Raw genomic sequence first — 19,780 nt, 5'->3', positions numbered from 1 at the left:
CTGCAAATGAGAACATGTTCTCAGTCAACTTACCTGGTAAAATAACGGATTAATAATAATACATTTTTGTCATTTCATCGAGGGGTGCAAATGAAGTGAAGAGGTTGTTATGAAGGAACTTGCAACCTTGAGGCACCTGAGATTGCTCTGCAACACCAAGAACGACACTGGGTCCATGACCCAACCCAGTCTCAGGGAGGAGAGTGTGGGGTGGTGAGGGGTAGGTCATAATCACTGATAACGTTGTTCCTGTCATGATCAGTTTGCATATGTTCAGCATATACATTCAACAGCCTGGCTGGCAAATTACCTGTCTCCCCCTCATAGTCCATATCTGACCCATCGCTATCACAATCACTGTGGGGTAACTGCAATGTTGCACGCCTTGTCTGAGCAACATATCCAGAATTTGACTCAAAGTACAACTAAAAGAAAGAACAGAGCAGAAAGTTAGGTAGAACAAGAACTATATATGTGTATACGTATCTGCCTGTCACTATTGTTGCCGTTAACATGTTTACTCATTCTATGACCACACTGAACAAAGTTGAGTAATTGCAAATTCATATATGAATACTAGACACCTTAAAGATGATGTGTACCAAAAAAATCTTTGTCCTATGTTTATGTTAACATACATAACCTAACCTTTTTTGGGGGAGCTTTGATGCAGCCATCATCGTCTCATGGTGCAACCAGGAAGTAAACAGCTATGGTCATGTGATCATGTACAAAATTTACAAACATGTGGCACTGCACATATTTCATTGAGACCCTTTATTATTTTAATATTCGCTAGAAATGCATCGATATATCATTAAGTAAACGTTTTAGACGTTTTAGGCTTATAACTGGGAACGTTTTTTTCGGTCACTATTGTGACTGATGGGATTAAATAGGTTAAAATGAACCACAAATGAATTATAAATATGATCGTGTTTACAGCAGAGGGCAACATTACGCAGTGGCTTGTTCGAAAGTATAAAAAAACCCACGCATGCGCCGTCAATTACCTATATTAAACTACAGTACGATAGGTGGCGTGTGTTCTAATGGTGCCTATTTTTCTCTGAAATACTTGCTGGAGAGGAAGCAGCAGCAAATATGTTTTATATCTGTGGTAGCAGTTTACTTGTTGAATGACAAACTTTTTTTGTGTGTTTTATTGCTCATTTGATAAAACAAATATTTACCTTGATATAGGATATCGTAATAGTATCTTCGTTAATACGTTGCATTTGGACTGAGAGGAAATGAGGGACCGAACTAAGGAACTTGGCAATGTGAGTGTAAAAAGAAACAGGCTAGCTAACTTATACTAACCAATATCAATGAATATAGACGTTTATGCATGGTCAAATGCAGAATGTGTAGCTATTTCATAGGGTATTCTTTATCTATTAGTGCTAGCTACATTGATTGAAATTGGCGAACCTAGCTAGTTTTTTGTAAACCTCGGATATCTAGCTAAGTTAGCATAATTAAGATAGTCTAGAACCAAGGATGGGCCAGTGGCTAAAAGTGTATTCAAAGTTCAATGCCGCAATCAATATGGGTTGCATGTTGGATTTACCTGTTAATGACGTGATGAATGTGTCCATTCTTTCCCTATTCTCTCTTCCTCACACACCAGACCGCAGAGGCGTCAGACGAGGATGAAGAGGGCAGGGCCCTTATGGTCAAACCGGGGATTTCTACAGTGAAGGAAGAGAAGGAGAATGATGCTTTTTTCAAGAAGGTGAAATCATGCAAATTTAATTCAGTAGTTGAGACATCTGTTTGGATTTTTATGGTGACTTGATGTCAGTTTCAGTGTTATGCTACTCTGCAGTACTTGTATCTTGGCTTGTGGATGCCAAGCACAGGAACAGTTTGTTGTGCCAACATAAACTATCATTCTAATGTGATCTGGCCGAAATAATGCCAAATCAAAATCAGTAGCTTTTCTGTATGCCCAATGTACATGTTATGCGAACACAGTCATTTCGTCAGTGACACACAGGGTGATGCGGAATTTGTCTCCTGGTCTTTTCTTAGTGCCCCCAAAAAACTAGTTCACAGTTTAGCTTCTATTACATTTACCAGCCTGTTTATCCCTTCTCATCAGGTCCTAGAGATTCGAGGGGTAATGGAGATGCTTAAAAAGGTGGTCGCTGACCTTGAGAACAAACAGAAGACAGTGTTGGGTGTGGCACTGCCAGAGGACGGTCAGTAGAGCAACACTAACACACTAATATATACATAATATGCTGTATGTAAATATATGGCATGGTGGTAATATATGTAGGAGTTATTATATGATATGCATAGAATATTGCATTTCCACGGTAACAGAATGAGGGTAGGTATGATTTGTGGAACGTTCCAACGGGAATCTGTTCTCAAAACTTTGTAAATAACAAGGTTGCCAACAACGCATACAAAGTTGTATAGCGGCAGAATAAGATACCGAGTAGGGAGTGGGCAATTTCATTAAGTTTGTCACTCAACACGTTTATTTCCCGAAAAATGTCTGTCTTCACTCTGTTAGCCTATGGACAAACATTAAGAATCATCTATGTGGTGGGTTGATGCCTGTTCGGCAGCTAATTAGCTAGGTGAATAGATCATTCTACTTTGTATGCGTTGTTTGTTGGAAACCTTGTACTTTACGACGTTTTTGGAATAGATTCCTGTTGGAACGTTTCCACAAATTCTCCCCACCCACAGAATGACACTGAGACTCAGATTTTTTTACTTTAAATGTATACCAAACAAAAAACATTGATGGCAAAGTTAAACAAACCATACAACTCAATGCACAAGGACTACTTTGAACAATTTCCACTGGGAATTTAACAAAAACACATTTACTCAAAAAACAGTACAGATGTTAAGTTTTGTAACAGGTAGATCTGTGATGGAAACAGGAAGTTTCGGTGCAATTTTATAAATGGCAACAGGTTATTTGTCTGTTCGACAAATGGGTCTTTTTATATTTGTAAAATGAATTATGCGAAAAATGGCAGAAACACCATTTTATGCGCAAATATTGATATTATAACCATCTTATTGAAGTAAAATTGGAGTCACGAGATGATATGGTGCATGGTTCACCCACTATGACCTGGGAAAGCATGCAATTTATTAGGCTACAGGTGAAATAAATGATGAAATTCACAGAGTGGTGAAAGTGCACTGTTGATTAGCTTGATGCTCTTTTCCAATAGATTTCAAGGGTCTTATTCTGGTGACATGGTGATTTGATGCTTGACTGCCGTTTTGACAAAAATAATCTCATGTAGACTAACCTACCCGCACTGTATCTGCGAGCTGGCTAGAGCACATGCGGCAAGACCGATGTAGGCACATTTGCTTTTTGTGACACAACTATCGGTAGAATTGAAAATGTGATGGAAACACATTGAACTTTAGATTTTTATTCGGTACATGAAAACTTAATTGAAAATTGACATTTTGTGTGCGCTATGTCATCACATACAGATTTTTATCCGCAACAAGTCGGTTGCGGATAAATTTCGGTGCTATCAATTAGCTTAATTTTTCAGAGCTCAAATTATATTTCAATAAAATATTGTTGCAGGAATGCTAATCGTATCTGTTTTCTAACTACAGAAATGATATCAGAACAATCTGAGATGGTGGGTGTCATGGCTTGATGATATGACATGGAACAACCCTACCGAATGGCGCAGCGATCTAAGGCACTGCATTTCAGTGCTAGAGATGTCACTACAGACCCTGGTTTGATCCCGGGCTGTATCACAACTGGCCGTGATTGGGAGTCCCATAGGGTGGCGCACAATTGACCCAGCGTCGTCCAGGTTAGGGGAGGGTTTGGCCGGGGTAGTCCGTCATTGTAAAATAAGAAATTGTTCGTAACTGATTTGCCTAGTTAAATAAAATAAAATACTATGAATTCTCACTGTGGCTAATTCAGTTGCAGTCATTGTTACAGATTTTTTTGGTCGATTTAGTAACAGAATGCCACGTTTTTAATAACTTCATAAATCATAAACCAAATTCTTATCAGTTAAAACATTTTATACAACAGGGGGGTTTGAATTTCCCATTGTTAGTCTATCTTGCCCATGATATACTAAACAACATTCATAAAAAGTGCCATCATTTGTCATTACCTAGCATCACACTACTATTACTTTTACAGATCCAGTGTCTCATCGGCTCAGTCATGCAATTTAGAAACTTGATCTCCACTGTAAAAAGCATCAAGACATTATCTCTGACATTTGCAACATTGTTGCAATACAGACAGGCAGATTTTCTCAGCCAGTCGAGATCATGATTCAGCATCATTTGTATGGATACACAAAGAAATGTAAAGAAATTAACAAGTAAAATTAAACGCAGTTAGTTTGCAGTCTTTCCAGCTGACATGCTGACCAGACCGGACACGTCGCGTGCGTGAGCGTCGCAAAATAAATGTAGAAATCCTATGTTATTCAATGATTTCACCCACACTGCTCGCGCGCGCCAACGAGCGTCTGCGTTGCCAAGGGCTAAAATTAGAAGTCCTTTCTATTTCTGACGCAGATCACGCTGAAAGTCCTGCCTCTCCCATCCCCTCATTGGTTTATAGAAGCAGGTACCCTACAGCCCTACAGGCTGAGGGATTTGTTACTCTGCCTGTTGACAGTAAATAAAAGGTGAGGTCGTAACGTTTCTTTGTTGTTCAGGTATGAAAAGGGAACTCCAAACCCTTCGGGAAGAGATCAAAACAATGGCAATGCAGATCCAGAAGAAACTGAACAGTGAGTATTCTAAACTGAAATTATATGGTGAGATATTGACTAATGACCACAGGTGATAAACCTGAATACAGAAATATCCAACCGATTTGTTATTTATTTATTTTTACAGCCATTGAACCCAAAAAAGGGGATGATGATGGGAAATACGTTCCCATAAACCTAAGGATGCAGAGAGCACAAGTGAGGCTTCTATATAATAATCCAATATACTGTCGGCTGACATTAATTTAACACTTCCATCTCTCTCTCTCTCTCTCTCTCTCTCTAGCATGGTGTCTTGTCTCGAGAGTTTGTGGAGTTGATGGACCACTGTAACACCATCCAGGCTTCCTACAGAGATCGCAACGTGGAGAGGATACAAAGGCAGCTCAGAATAAGTAAGGCTGGATGTCATCTGTTACTGTTATCATACTGCTGATCAGAAAGTGATTTCAACACCATGGATTTTTGTCTTCTGAATTCAAGACTACAATGTAGAAGTTCATTTACAAAGGTGATTTCATGTGAAAATGAAATATACCCAAAAGCATCAATTGTTATATCCCTCCAGCGGGCACCAATGTTACAGATGAGGAGTTGGACGGTATGCTTGAAAGTGGACAGACTGATGTTTTCACGCAGAATGTGAGTATGACTGACTGACTGACTTAAATGAACCACAATTCTTGATTTACGATGAAACCACCTGCTGGCAATCCCACAACATTATTCTCTTCCTTTTTTTGTTGGGTAATTTTCTGTTAACTGACTTTTCAGGCTCTGTGTTTTTCTGATATAGCAGAATGACCAAAAAAACATAGAAATGGCATTGTCTAGTTAAGCTCTTTAGTGTTTGGGACAAAGACAAATGCATATACAGTGCCTTCAGAAAGTATTCAACCCCCTTTGTGTTTTTCCACATGTTACAGCTTGAATTTAAAATGGATTGAATTGAGATTTTGTATCACTGATATACACACAATTCCCCATAATGCCAGTGGAATTTTATTATTAGAAATGTTTACAAATGATATATTTTTTTAAACTGAAACGTCTTAAGTCAATAAGTATTCAGCCCCTTTGTTATGGCAAGCTTAAATAATTTCATGTGAAAATGTGCTTAACAAGTCACATAATAAGTTGCATGGACTTTTGAATGACTTGCCCATCTCTGTACCCTACACATACAATTATCTGTAAGGTCACTCAGACACTGAATAACCCTTTGAGAATGGTGAAGTTATTAATTACGCTTTGGATAGTGATGAGAAGTTTGGCTGTTTTTAATGACTCCGATATTTTCAACTCGTTCAGTCAAAAGAACAAATCTTTAGACTGATTATGTTCATTTGAGTCAGTAATGCCCAGAGCATGCAGAACCCCCTACTGGCAAACAATGGAACTGAAAACTCGAGTTCACCATGGGGAGCTTATTGGAGCTGTCATTTGTGACAGACTTGTAAACGTGTGCTTTAAACAATGTAGCCTACATTTGTTTGATTGCTAGGCATACAAATAAGATTCATTGATACGTTTGTAACGAGGTCTAGTTGTGGCTGTAACCGGATGAGATTGTCAACGACTCTTGGCAGAATGCATTGCTTGACCGCCGTCCGTGATGGAGATGAGCACAATGTCGTTCGCAAACTGCAGCCCCCCAACTATTCATTCTTGAGGTCGAGGTTGTTGAGCAAAAGCTATGTATGTTTTGGTTCTACAAAGCTGTGTCATCGTAATATTCAATAATCAATTAATTGCGATCATTCTTGCACCATGTTATCAGTTCTAAACATGTATTTTTCTTCCCTATGCTCATGACCTATTCTGCCCTACCAAGTGTTAGGTCCTGACAAACTAACGGACAAGTCAAAGCCCAAACCAAGTTTATTCATCCACTGAGTGAAACAGCTGAAAAGACAAAGACGTGTTTACACAAGCACATACAGTACCAGTCAAAAATTTGGACACACCTACTCATTCAAGGGTTTTTATTTTTACTATTTTCTACATTGTATAATAATAGGGAAGACATCAAAACTATAAAATAACACATGGAATCATGTAGTAACCAAAAAAGTGTTAAATGAATCAAAATATATTTTACATTCTTCAAAGTAGCCACCCTTTGCCTTGATGACAGCTTTGCACACTCTTGGCATTCTCTCAACCAGCTTCATGAGGAATGCTTTTCCAACATTCTTGAAGGAGTTCCCACATGCTAAGCACTTGTTGGCTGCTTGTCCTTCACTCTGCGCTCCAACTCATCCCAAACCATCTCAATTGGGTTAAGGTCGGGTGATTGTGGAGGCCAGCTCATCTGATGCAGCACTCTATCACTCTTTGGTCAAATAGCCCTTACACAGCCTGTTGTCCTGTTGAATAACAAATGATAGTCCCACGTGCAAACCGGATGGGATGGTGTATTGCTGCAGAATGCTGTGATAACCATGCTGGTTAAGTGTGCCTTGATTTCTAAATAAATCACAGATGGTGTCACCAGCAAAGCACCATCACACCTCCTCCTTCATGGTGAGAACCACACATGCAGAGATCATCTGTTCACCTACTCTGCGTCTCACAAAGACACGGCAGTTGGAACCAAAAATCTCAAAATAACAGATTTCCACCGGTCTGATGTCCATTGCTCGTGTTTCTTCTTATTGGTGTCCTTTTTGTAGTGGTTTCTTTGCAGCAATTCAACCATGAAAGCCTGATTTTAACTCAGTGTCCTCTGAAAAGTTGAGATGTGTCTGTAACTCCGTGAAGCATTTATTTAGGCTGCAATTTCTGAGGCTGGTAAACTCTAATGAACGTATCCTCTGCAGCAACTCTGGGTCTTCCTTTCCTGTGGCGGTCCTCATGAGAACCAGTTTTCTCATAGCTCTTGATGGTTTTTGCGACTGCACTTGAAGAAACTTTAAAAGTTCTTGAAATTTTCCGGATTGATTGACCTTCAGGTCTTAAAGTACTGATACTGTCATTTCTCTTTGCTTATTTGAGCTGTTCTTGCCATAATATGGACTTGGCTTTTTTTTTTAACCAAATAGGGCTATCTTCTGTATACCACCCCTACCTTAACACAACACAACTGATTGGCTCAAATGCACTAAGAAGGAAAGAAATTCCACAAATTAACTTTTAACAAGACACACTTGTTAATTGAAATGCATTCCAGGTGACTACCTCATGAAGCTGATTGAGAGGATGACCGCTTTGCACACTCTTGGCATTAGGGCAAAGGGTGGCTAAGAATCTCAAATATAAAATATATTTTAATTTAACACTTTTTTGGTTACTACATGATTCCATGCGTGTTATTTAATAGTTTTGATGTCTTCACTATTATTCTACAATGTAGAAAACCATAGAAGCTGCAGCCCAAAGCTCAGTAAACTTTTTCCAGTTACTGCTTTTTGTCCCTGGTTTCACTGCTACTTTTTCCAGTTACTGCTTTTTGTCCCTGGTTTCACTGCTACTTTTTCCAGTTACTGCTTTTTGCCCCTGGTTTCACTGCTACTTTTTCCAGTTACTGCTTTTTGCCCCTGGTTTCACTGCTACTTTTTCCAGTTACTGCTTTTTGCCCCTGGTTTCACTGCTACTTTTTCCAGTTACTGCTTTTTGTCCCTGGTTTCACTGCCACTTTTTACAGTTACTGCTTTTTGTCCCTGGTTTCACTGCTACTTTTTACAGTTACTGCTTTTTGTCCCTGGTTTCACTGCCACTTTTTACAGTTACTGCTTTTTGTCCCTGGTTTCACTGCCACTTTTTCCAGTTACTGCTTTTTGTCCCTGGTTTCACTGCCACTTTTTCCAGTTACTGCTTTTTGTCCCTGGTTTCACTGCTACTTTTTCCAGTTACTGCTTTTTGTCCCTGGTTTCACTGCTACTTTTTCCAGTTACTGCTTTTTGCCCCTGGTTTCACTGCTACTTTTTCCAGTTACTGCTTTTTGCCCCTGGTTTCACTGCTACTTTTTCCAGTTACTGCTTTTTGCCCCTGGTTTCACTGCTACTTTTTCCAGTTACTGCTTTTTGTCCCTGGTTTCACTGCTACTTTTTCCAGTTACTGCTTTTTGTCCCTGGTTTCACTTACTTTTTCCAGTTACTTACACTGCTACTTTTGTTACTGCCCCTGGTTTCACTCACTTTTTGCAGTTACTGCTTTTTGTCCCTGGTTTCACTGCTAGTTACTGCTTTTTGTCCCTGGTTTCACTGCTACTTTTTACAGTTACTGCTTTTTGTCCCTGGTTTTCACTGCTACTTTTTACAGTTACTGCTTTTTGTCCCTGGTTTCACTGCTACTTTTTACAGTTACTGCTTTTTGTCCCTGGTTTCACTGCTACTTTTTCCAGTTACTGCTTTTTGCCCCTGGTTTCACTGCTACTTTTTCCAGTTACTGCTTTTTGTCCCTGGTTTCACTGCTACTTTTTACAGTTACTGCAGAAATGAGCCCCATTTTCTCAACACAGTGGAGGCAGGATATTTGTCCACCTGATAAAGCATGTATCAAAAATGTCTTAACTAATTTTGGACAATGTGTAGTTACTGCTCTTTTGCTTGGTAGGGAAGTATTTACCTGCGTGCTTATGACAGACAGTTGGTGGTCGGCGCATGTCTCTGGAGCTGCTGAGCCGGAGGAGCGTGTATTAATCCTGCTGTTGGACTCGCAATAGTAAGTTAGGTCAAACATCCAACTGAAATGAACAAATCACTCAGAAAAACGAATCATGACTTGAGTCAGTGAAGAGTAGTTCAAAAAGAACGAATCGTTAGCGAACTGCACATCACTAATAGTGTATTAATACACCCAGACACTACAAATATACAGGCATACTTCCTAACTTAGTTGCTAGAGAGGAAGGAAACCGCTTAGGGATTTCACCATGGGGCCAACAGTGATTTTCTTTTTTTTAGGAGAACTTGAGTATGGATCAACAACATTGTAGTTACTCTACAATATTAACCTAAATGACATTGAAAAGAAGGAATCCTATACAGAATACAAATATTAAAAAAACATTCATTCTGTTTGCAATAAAGAACTTAAGTAATATTGCAAAAAATGTGGCAAAGAAATAAAACAAAGCTTTTGTCTTTTATACATTTGCTAGGGGCAAATCCAACACAATACGGTCTACCACTATTCATATTTTCATGCATGGTGGTGGCTGCATGATGTTCGAGGTGTAATTGTCATCGATAAGGACTGTAGGTTTTCAGGATAAAAATAAAATGAATAGAGCTAAGCACAGGCAAAATCCTAGTGGACAACCTGATTGTCTACTTTCCAACAGAGACTGGGGGACAAATACACCTTTCAGCTGGACAATAACCTAAAACAGAAGGCCAACTACATACACTGGACTCGAGTTGCTTACCAAGACTGCATTCAATGTTCCTGAGTGGCCTAGTTAACTTTAACTTAAATTGGCTTGAAAATATATGTCAAGACTTGAAAATGGCTGTCTGGCAATGATCAACAACCAACTTCAGAGCTTAATAATTAAAAACATTTTTTTTAACGGCTAATATTGTACGGTCCAGGTGTGCAAAACTCTTAGAGACGAACCCAAAAAGACACAGCTGTAATTGCTGCCAAAGGTGATTCTAACACTCGGGTTGAATATTCATCTACTCAAGATATATTGTTTCATTACTTTTTCAAATGAATTCTTCTTCCACTGAACAGAGTTATGTGTAAATCTTTGACCAAAAAAAATGACCGATCAATCCAACGTCGTAACAACACAATGTGGAAAAGGTCAAGGGGGTTGAATACTTTCTGAAGGCACTTGGGAGTAAAATGACATTTATTTTAAGACACTCTTGTTTGCTTGCATTGGGACTACAGGTTTGGATTTGGTAAGCACTCATTGCAATGCCTGTGTCTGGGGACATTCTTAGAAATCTGTATAGTCACCATAGTTGTGAAAGAGAACCCCATAGATGGAACCCTTTGGCCACCCTTGCTTTTTTAGTGTGTCTATAGCGGTTTCAGTTCAAGCGTAGTTGATATTCTCTTGATTAGATGTGTTTAAGTTTTATGAGCAGTTAAATAGACACTTGTCATCATTTCTCAGACATTTTGTCAGGCTCTAAAGAACCTGATTGTAACATTTACTCTCTCCTTCTTGTAGATCCTGATCGACGCTAAAGCCACTAAGCAGGCACTGAATGAGATTGAGTCCCGGCATGACGAGATCCTTAAACTGGAAAGGAGCATTAAGGACCTGCATGACATGTTCCGGTACCTGGCCATGGAGGTGGAGGCTCAGGTAAGACTGTCACACCCCAGGAGGACAAACTGGAGCCCTATTACCTTTCTTACCCAAGTGTGCACTTGTTAACTCCCTGTCAAAGGTTTAAAAGCTTTGGATTGGTGCAAGCATGGGCAGAATCCATTTTTCAAATTATATTTCCCACACCAGACTGAGAAAGTTGGTTGGCAAAATACCTTTTAGTTAAGCGTTTGCTGAATTGACAAACTGTTATGCAGGGGGAGATGGTCAACCGCATTGAAGCCAACATCATCAATTCAACTAACTATGTGGAAAAGGCAGTGGAAGACACTGCGAAGGCTGCCACCTACCAAAACAAAGCACGCAAGGTAGGAATTAATTTTAAGGTTGTGCCAATTATTGGACCGGTTAGCTAATGAACATTGATACTACCTTTCTATCGCTCTCTTCCTCTACAGAAGAAGATATGGATTGCGTTATGCTGTGCCATTCTCCTCCTCATTTTAGCAATCTCATTGGCTATCAGCTTCTCCTGAGATCCTGATGTGAGTTCTCTCGTAGTTAGCAAAAATAGCCATATTTCAACATTAATTTACTGAAAAATACAAAACTATGAACCATTTATTGATTAGGTCAATGTATTCAATCAACTTATTTTGTACTTTTTTGAAATTCTTCCTTGCAGTGTCATCTTCCTCTAACCCACTTCTGCCCTGGGACCTTGAAGAGAAGTCCTGTCTTATTATATCACTGACCTCTTAACTATCGATACCCTGGCAGACCGGGAGGCACACATGCACAAACAGCCATTGTCTCTCATGCTCATACATTAACTGCCCCACTTTCAGCAAAAGGAAATGCTGAAGTTTTTTTGGGGCTCTCTGTTGTGCCCTTTTCTTCAATGGCACCCTAAATGAAAATGTGTGGACAACTCCGTTACTTACTCAACTTGTTGGACCCATACGTGTCCCCAAGGAAGAATGCAGTATTTGAACCGACACTGACAAGGTGCTGATCAGATTTGCTCAGGAAAACTAAAGTGCTTCTTATTGTATTAGTCTTGTATTAGTACAAAGCGGGAAAAAAAAACTTTAAGTACTTATGGCTTCTTGTTTTTAAATGCAGATCTAGAATAATATAATTGTATATCGCCAATTTATTATTTGGTGAGTAATTAATACGTGCAGTTATCAAATTTGAAAGGTGTCTGAAATGAGTTCCATGTGACTCTTTTATTAAGAATTGGCACTTGAAATGTCTCTCCCATTAGGAGAATGGTCTAAGCATGTCCTATTCACTTCAGTATTTTATTTATAATTTTAATATTATGGAAGCTGCTATGTTTAGTCTTGCCACAGTAATAGGAACCCTTATAGTTATGGTGCCTTTTTTTCCCTAATTAACATTTGTTTGCAGACATCTAAGGGCTGTCTGAGATCAGAGTATAGTAGCACACTCTAACTTAAAAGAAGGGATGGAATTTGTTGTAATTATTCAATGCTCTTCTGCTTCAAGAACTCTAACCATTTTATATCAGATTTGTTTTTCAAACCGTAAAGAGATCAGCCATGGTACTTTACCCTAGCCTTAATTCTCTGTGCCCACTAGCTCCTCCCTATGTGACAAGAGGAGCTAAATATTTGTACAGTATTTGGTGAAGGGAGAAATGGGATGAGTGAGGAGAGCAGTGAAGTACGTTGTTACTGTATATTATGTGGCTGTTGAATTTTGTATCAAACGTTCAGCAATTTTAATTTTAAAAAATGAAATGGGTTTAACTGTTGCCCAGATTAAAGTTAGCAGAGTATGGTTTGTCTCAGTGCCTTTTTTTCTGCTACTGCTGCATATTCTGAGGGAAACAGTCCTCAGAAATATCGTAGGAGGGACATCTTACCCATTTAAAATGTAACATTTTCTAGTACTGTATATGTTCTCAAAAGCCATCAGATAAGCAAAGATTTATGGTACACTGAACAAAAATAAACTCAGCATATAAAGTGTTGGTCCCATGTGCTAAAATAAAACATCCCAGAAATGTTCCATAAGCACAAAAAGCTTCTCAAATTGTGCACATCCCTCCTTTGCCAAGATCATTAATCCACCTGACAGGTGTGCATTTCAATAAGCTAATTAAACAGCATGTTCAATTTAAGGTGCACCTTGTGCCGAGGCCAATAAAAGGCCACTAAAATGTAGTTTTGTCACAACACGATGTCTCAAGTTGAGGGAGCGTGCAATTGGCATGTCCACCAGATAATTCAAAGTAAATTTCCCTACCCTAAACTGCCTTCGTTGTTTTAGATAATTTGGCAGTACGTCCAACTGACCTCAACCACAGACCAGCCCAGGACCTCCACATCCGGCTTCTTCACCTGCAGGATCGTGTGTGGGTACTTCTGTCTGTAATAAAGACCTTGTGGGGAAAAAACTCATTCTGATTGGCTGGGCCTGGCTGCCAAGTGAGTATGCCTTTGCCCTCCGAGGCACAGCCATGATGTGAAATCCATAAATTGGGGCCTAATGAATTTATTTCAATTGACTGATTTCCTTACGTAACTCAATATTTGCAGGTTGCATTTATATTTTTGTTCAGTATCCATATGCCTACATTCCAACCAGCAATATTAATCTTACAACAAATCCTGCATGACACCTAATGAGATGTATAATACAAGCACTGTGCACAAACATTTCCACTTTAGTCATTTAGCAGATGCTGTTTTCCATAAATTAGTAAGACATCCAAACACCCAATACATTTTTGGTCTTTTTATTCAACTCATTGTCTATTAATCTTTCAAGTAAAACGATGTGGAATTACAAGGGAACAGAGGAATGTAACAAATGAAAGACATCAAGATAACAAAATAAGACCATTACCATATTCCACCCACCCATTCACTCAAAACAGCACCCTGCCCAAAAATAGCTTTTCCAAATGCAAGTCCTCAAAGTAAATTGACAATATATAGAGCCACCTGGAACTGTACCAGTGTTTTATTCACATGTTTTGTCCAAGTACTTACATGAGAGGTGCAATGAAGAAATAACAATAGTAAAAAATGATATAGAATTTGATAGCACTGATGCATAAGGGTGCTTTACTTGTGATTTACAGAAGGTGGATTTTTTAAATATTTTTTTGTACTAATGACGACACCCCAACGTCAGGTACTTGACAAGGCAAACTGGGATCTCCGTCCACCTGCTCGGCCTAACAGGCACTCATTTTATTCACATGGATTCAATCCCCTTTTAGATCAACTTCATGACGTTGACCATAATGTCTGACTCACTTTGGAAAGGTGAGGAGAATTAAATCAAAGTTCTGCTCCTGTTTCTGCATTGCCAGTAAGCAAAATAAGTACTATCTTCAAGATGCAGAAGCTCAAGAAAGACAGACATATTTAGAGCTTGAAAGATGCATTGTGTGAGGTACCAGGAACATAGTAGTATTTTGATTGAAATTGATGTAATAAAAATACTACACAACGATGCACTCAAATTATGCTGAGGACAACATGTCTGATGTGCAAATAAAAAAATGCAGGCTGGATTTAAAAAGGTGGGCAGAAAATCACAAGATAGGGAGGCCCAAGCAAAGACCAACTCCAGCATAGTGCAGCAAAGATCACATTTACAGATCTGCTCTCTTCCCATTTCCCTGGAAGAAACCATAAAATATCCATCACTTATCAACTGACTGGAAACAGAACAGTTGACAATATGTCCAGAACCCAACTGTCTAAAACCTTCATCTTACGATATAACTGTCACTCACAAGCTTATTTTGAATCAATAACCCTGGCAGCGAATAAACTCTGTACATAGGGCACAATTTAAATCTCTCTCGGACACATACATCTCTTAGTATTCCAGTCTTTTTAAATGTTTTACAGTACATAGTGTGAACTAACAATTTACTCACTCGCAACAAAGTCCCCGCAGTCAAGTCACTGTCTCAGCATGAAGTGACACCTTCAGGACTAGCAACACCTCACCTCTGGAATGGCACTACCATGGTGCCACCTTTCTCTTTGCACACAGTCTGGCATCCCTGAGCCTTTCCCCCAGTTGATGATGGCTGAACTGGAGAGGAGACCAGCTTTAATGTGGGTTGGGGGGGAGAGGGGCCCAAGAGGGAGAGAGGTCACTGACCTGCACAACACTCATTGTTCTGCTCTGGTCTGTCAGTGTAGACAAAGCAGCAACTTTAGAGGTCATTTCTCCTCTGTTACAACCTACCCCTCTATGCTTCCAGTCAGAATCCCTCACTCCTCATCTCTAGTCCTCCCATCAAGTCTTGTTGTGTTGGGCGGAGGAGGAGCGGGTGTTAGCGGCTGGTGTGCGGGCCTGAGCCGCTGCCATAGCCGCCACGCTGCGCAGCACCCTGTCCGGGGTGCCCTCTCCCGAGCCGGCGTTCCCTTCCTGGGAAAGCCTCTCCCGCTTCTGGGCGTGCCTCTCCTTTCTTTCCTTCCGGGTCTCCCTCCCACGGCCCTCTCCTTCCTTCCTGTGGCTGCGCCTCCTGCCCCTCTCGGTGCTGCGTTCACGTTCACTGCCGGAGGAGGGTGCTCGTGAGTGGTTGCGCCTGGGCCCGGTGCTCTGGGAGCTGAGGCTACTGCTGCTCTGGCTCCTGCTGCTCCCTCCACCACCATCGCTACTCATGCTGCTGCATGCACTGTGGCCCCTGGACAAGCGCGTCTCCCGCTCACCCTCCTCCTTTCCCTCAGAGGGCTTCTTCTTTTCCTTCTCCTCCTTTTTGCTCCCCCTCTTGCTGTTCGTCTCCAAGGCCGGGACGAGGGGACCAGGGCACTGGCGGGTGGAACGTGCAGCGGTGCGGCTTGACTGGGTTGGGGTTGTCTTGCTGCTTCCTACTTTGTTGTTGCAGTTGGTTGGCGGAGTGGCAGGTGCACTTTTAGATTTGGACTTCTGGTTCTTGTCAGATGAAGCAGGAGAAGTGGCGTTCTGCCCACTGGTCTTAGCCGCAGGGTCTTTCCTGCTGCCAGGGGTGTCGATCCTGCCTCGCATGGCAAGGAGTTTGGCTGCAGCGTTCAGGGCTGAACACCTCTTCCCTAGGACCTCTGGCTGGCTAGAGGGCACACTGTTGGACTGGGGTTTTCTCTCTGGGGTGGGCTGGGGAACAGAAGATTTCCGGGTGACTCTCACAGAGGATGTCTGGCTGCCAGACTCATCAGTACCGGTGTTGTTGGACACTTTCCTGCCCACACGTTCAGAGCTCCTGGTGGGTCTTCCATCCCCCTCGGTCTCCTGTCGGCTCTGGGCTGAGCGGGTGAGGAGGCGCTCCTTCCTGGTTTCAGAGGTGTCAGAGTCTGAAGAGGAGGACCTGGACTGCTTCCTCTGAGTATCATTGGTGAAATCTTTCTCTGCCCTTCCCTCCCCCTTCTCTGGGTCAGAGGAAACCTCCCCTCGCATCTTCTTGGCAGGTGCCCTCTTCTCTGCACCCTTCTTGTGTTGGGCTGACCGTGTGGGAGTGGATGTGGAACACACAGAGGAAGGAGAGGAGGAGCGCACAGACTCTTGACTGCTCTGGCGACTGAGAGGCCTCTTCTTGCTGGTGGCTCTGTCATCGCCGACGCTCTCCTCTACCTTCTGTTTATCAGTTTCTTCTGTCCGAGGAGCCACTGGGGCCTCTGGGACAGTGTCTTTGGCTTCAGAATTCTCCACTTTCCTCTTTTTCGGATGAGAGTCACTAATCTCCTCTTCTCCATCCTCTTCTACCTCCATGTCTGTTATCTTCTCGGGGTCTCTGTTATGGGCAGTCACCACTGGAGCAGGCTCCAAAGCCTGGTTCTCGGTGACAGCCACAGCAGTGGAGATGCTGGACGTAACAGGAATTTGGGCTCGGGGGGGTACTTGTGTTGAACTTGGAGTGGATATCTGGGTGTGGATTTTGGTGGTGATGGGTACTTGGGAAGGGGTGGGGTTTGGTGTTGTGGTAGTGGCTGCAGTAACAGTGGTGACAGTTCTAGTTGTGGTTGCTGTGGGGATGGTGTTGAGAATTGGAACAGAGGTTGTGGTGATCGTGGTAGGGACTGGTGTGTGGGTTGGTTTGACAGTTGTGGTAGGATCTGGTGTAGCAGTTGATGTGGGGGTGATTTTGGTAGAAGTTGTTATGGAGGTTGTGGCAGGAGCTGCTGTAACGGTGGTGACAATTCTGGTTGGGGCTGCTGTGGGGATAGTGTTGGGAATTGGAACAGAGGTTGTGTTGATCATGGTAGGGACTGGTGTGTGGGTTGGTTTGACATTTGTGACCGTTGTGGTAGGGTCTGGTGTAGCAGTTGACGTGATGGTTGGCGTAGGGCCTGGTGTGGGGGTTGTGGTGGTGATTTTGGTAGAAGTTGGTATGGAGGTTGTGGCAGGAGCTGCTGCTGCTGCGGCGTCTGTGGTTGGGGCTGGTGTAACGGTGGTGACAATTCTGGGTGGGGCTGGTGTGGAAATTGTGGTTAGATTTGCAATTGAGGTTGTGGTGGGTTTACTAAGTGTTGGTAGATTAGTTGTGACAACTGTGGTAGGGACCGGAGTAAGGGTTGGTTTCACATGTGTGAATGTTGGTGTGGGGGTGCTGGTTGGAGTAGAGGCTGATGTGGCAATTTTTGGGATTTGGGCTAGAGCTGGAGTAGGGATAGTGATTTGGGCAAGGGGAGGAGTGGAAATCTTGTTGGGGGTAGGGGTGAAGATTTGTGTGGCAGTTGTTGTGGAGATTGATGGAGAAGTGGAGACTGGTGGTGAAGTGGTGACTCTAGGTCTTGAAGTGAGGAATTGGGCCAGTGTTGAAGTGAGGACTGCGGTTGGAATTCGGATGGGACCAGAGGTTGACCTTGAGGCATGACCAAAGGTCATCCTCGATGTGGATACTGTGTGTGAGCTTGGGGTGGAAACTGTGGGTGAGCTTGAGGCAGGAACAGAGGTTGAGTTTGAGGTGGAGACAGAGATTTGAATTGAGGTGGGAACTTGAGTTCGGCTTGGCGCAGGAATAGCAGTTATGGTAAGGACTTGAGCTGGGCTTGTCGCAAGGATAGCAGTTGGGGTTGTGGTAGGGAACTCAGTCTTAGTGTCTGCTTTTAATGTTGCGGTGGAGTCCTCAGCTTTGGTAGACGGAGAGGCTTGGCTGGTGCAGACAGCAGAGGTGGCCACAGTTTGAGGCTTAGTGGGGGCAGACTGGGCTAGAGGCTCTGTGTCTGCAGCAGCAGTGTCAGACAGGGAACTAGCTTGGCTGGTGGTGCTGGCAGTGGGGGCGTTTGAGATCTTTCCTGCACCCACGGCATTTTTGCACCCAAAGTTTTTGCGGGGACGACCTCTCTTGCGTTTTGCGGAGAAGGGGGGGCTCCCCTCCTCACTTGGTAAGTTAGGGTGGGGAGGGGATAGATGCTCTGGCTGGGGTTCCACCACCCTGAGGGGAGTCTTGGGGGGTCGGCCCCTCTTTCGTTTCAACGGCGGGGTCGAGTTAGCAACATTAGTGCCCGAGGACGCGGTGCCTTCATTTCCTGGCTGAGTGTCCATTTTCCTGTGGTAGTTCCCTCCTCTCCCTCGGCCCAGACCCTGCTCTCCTAACTGGGCCGCCACGCGAGACTCACTCTCAAGCCGCCGCCGCACCGGCAGGTTCCTCAGCACCGGCATGTCAGGGGAGTGGTGGGGTGGGGAATAAGGAGGGTAGTTTCTGGCAGGATGGGTGTGTCTTAAAAGATCCTCTGGGAGGTTGGTGATCTTTGAGGAGTATTTTGAGGCCGTCCCTTCATCTTTCTCTTTGGGGGACTGGTTGGTTTTGTCAGGGGCCTGGGATGTAGCGTCTCCGCTTGGCACATCTGAGCCTCGGCCCGACTCTGCGTGCTCCGTCTCCTCTGATGAGCCTCCTCCCGTTCCGCTGCCTCTCCTCCTCTTCCTGGGCTCCTTGTCCTCCACCACTGTCACCAGGCGACCAGGGAGCTTCCGCAGGACCTTGGCCGACGGAGAATGTTCCGGGAGGCCTAGCAGGACCTCCCCGTCGGCTGACTGGCGCTTGCGTGGCGACCGGGAGAGAGAGCACACCAAGGGGGGAGACAGGGACTTCTGGTCCCTGCTGTCATAATCCCTGGCCTGGGCAGAGTATGACTGGTGGTCCACCGGACACATGGAATCCGAGACGACACACTCTCCCTGCTCCCTTCTGGGTGACTCAGTGTCCGACTCCCTTGGTTGTGTCAGTGGTTTCCCAGCTAGAGGACTGGTGGCAGTGGAAGGCACTGAACTGGAGTGGGACTGGGTCCGGAGAAGTGGCGCTGCCGCCCCGGATATGAGACTGGAGTCTCGAGGAGAGGCCGTGGTTGTCGCTGCAGGTTTGGCAGATTCCTGGAGCCTTGATGAGGTGGTGTGGACTCTTGGGTGCTCTGTGTGAGCCGGGGTGGTGGTGTCTTTGGTCCCCCCTCGTCCTCTCAGAGCAGAGCGGAGTCTTTCAGGCACTTCTCTGGGGGTGGGGGTTGGGGTGTCGGGCTCTGGGGAGGCCGTGGTCCCTCTGAGCCTGCCGCTGGTCCTGGTGGAGGGGGCGCCTTTCTCTTTGTGTTTGCGTGGGCGGCGGCCCGACCTGGGAGTGGAGGGCTCCTCTACTGGCTGTGATGAGAAGTCCTCGTCGTCGTTGTCTGAGGAGCCTGCTTGCAGCTTCAGGCCCTCCTCCTTTGCCTGGTCCAGCCCCTTCCTGGCAGCCTCCACCTGCTCCTGTAAACACAGAGCAGAGAGATGGGCAGTCGCTAGTGATTTTTATTTTAACTCAGGTCTGTAATAGGGTGAACCAATTAAACAT

The 19,780-nt window shown here is 43.5% G+C and overlaps 2 protein-coding genes across 2 annotated transcripts in view; one reads left to right on the top strand and one right to left on the bottom strand.

Annotated features, from left to right (window-relative positions):
* The first annotated feature begins 1,079 nt into the window (after nt 1–1,079).
* On the top strand, nt 1,080–12,795 carry LOC118357664 (syntaxin-4-like). Its single transcript, XM_035735008.2, has 11 exons — nt 1,080–1,283; nt 1,634–1,738; nt 2,108–2,207; nt 4,698–4,772; nt 4,882–4,952; nt 5,041–5,149; nt 5,323–5,396; nt 10,885–11,022; nt 11,244–11,354; nt 11,445–11,531; nt 11,672–12,795. Exons 1-10 carry the CDS (start codon nt 1,254–1,256, stop codon nt 11,520–11,522), a joined length of 891 nt encoding a protein of 296 aa, XP_035590901.1. The 5' UTR covers nt 1,080–1,253; the 3' UTR covers nt 11,523–11,531; nt 11,672–12,795.
* Nucleotides 12,796–13,740: 945 nt separating this feature from the next.
* Nucleotides 13,741–19,780, bottom strand: part of LOC118357663 (helicase SRCAP-like) — a 29,580-nt gene continuing 23,540 nt past the window's right edge. The window contains exon 32 of the mRNA XM_035735007.2: nt 13,741–19,695. Coding sequence (XP_035590900.1) covers nt 15,283–19,695 — 4,413 coding nt within the window. The 3' untranslated portion in view covers nt 13,741–15,282. The remainder of the gene's footprint in view (nt 19,696–19,780) is intronic.

This window comes from Oncorhynchus keta, chromosome 24, assembly GCF_023373465.1.
Source record: "Oncorhynchus keta strain PuntledgeMale-10-30-2019 chromosome 24, Oket_V2, whole genome shotgun sequence".
In the NCBI taxonomy this organism is placed as follows: Eukaryota; Metazoa; Chordata; class Actinopteri; order Salmoniformes; family Salmonidae; genus Oncorhynchus; species Oncorhynchus keta.
This window is presented reverse-complemented; position numbering and strand designations above follow the sequence as displayed.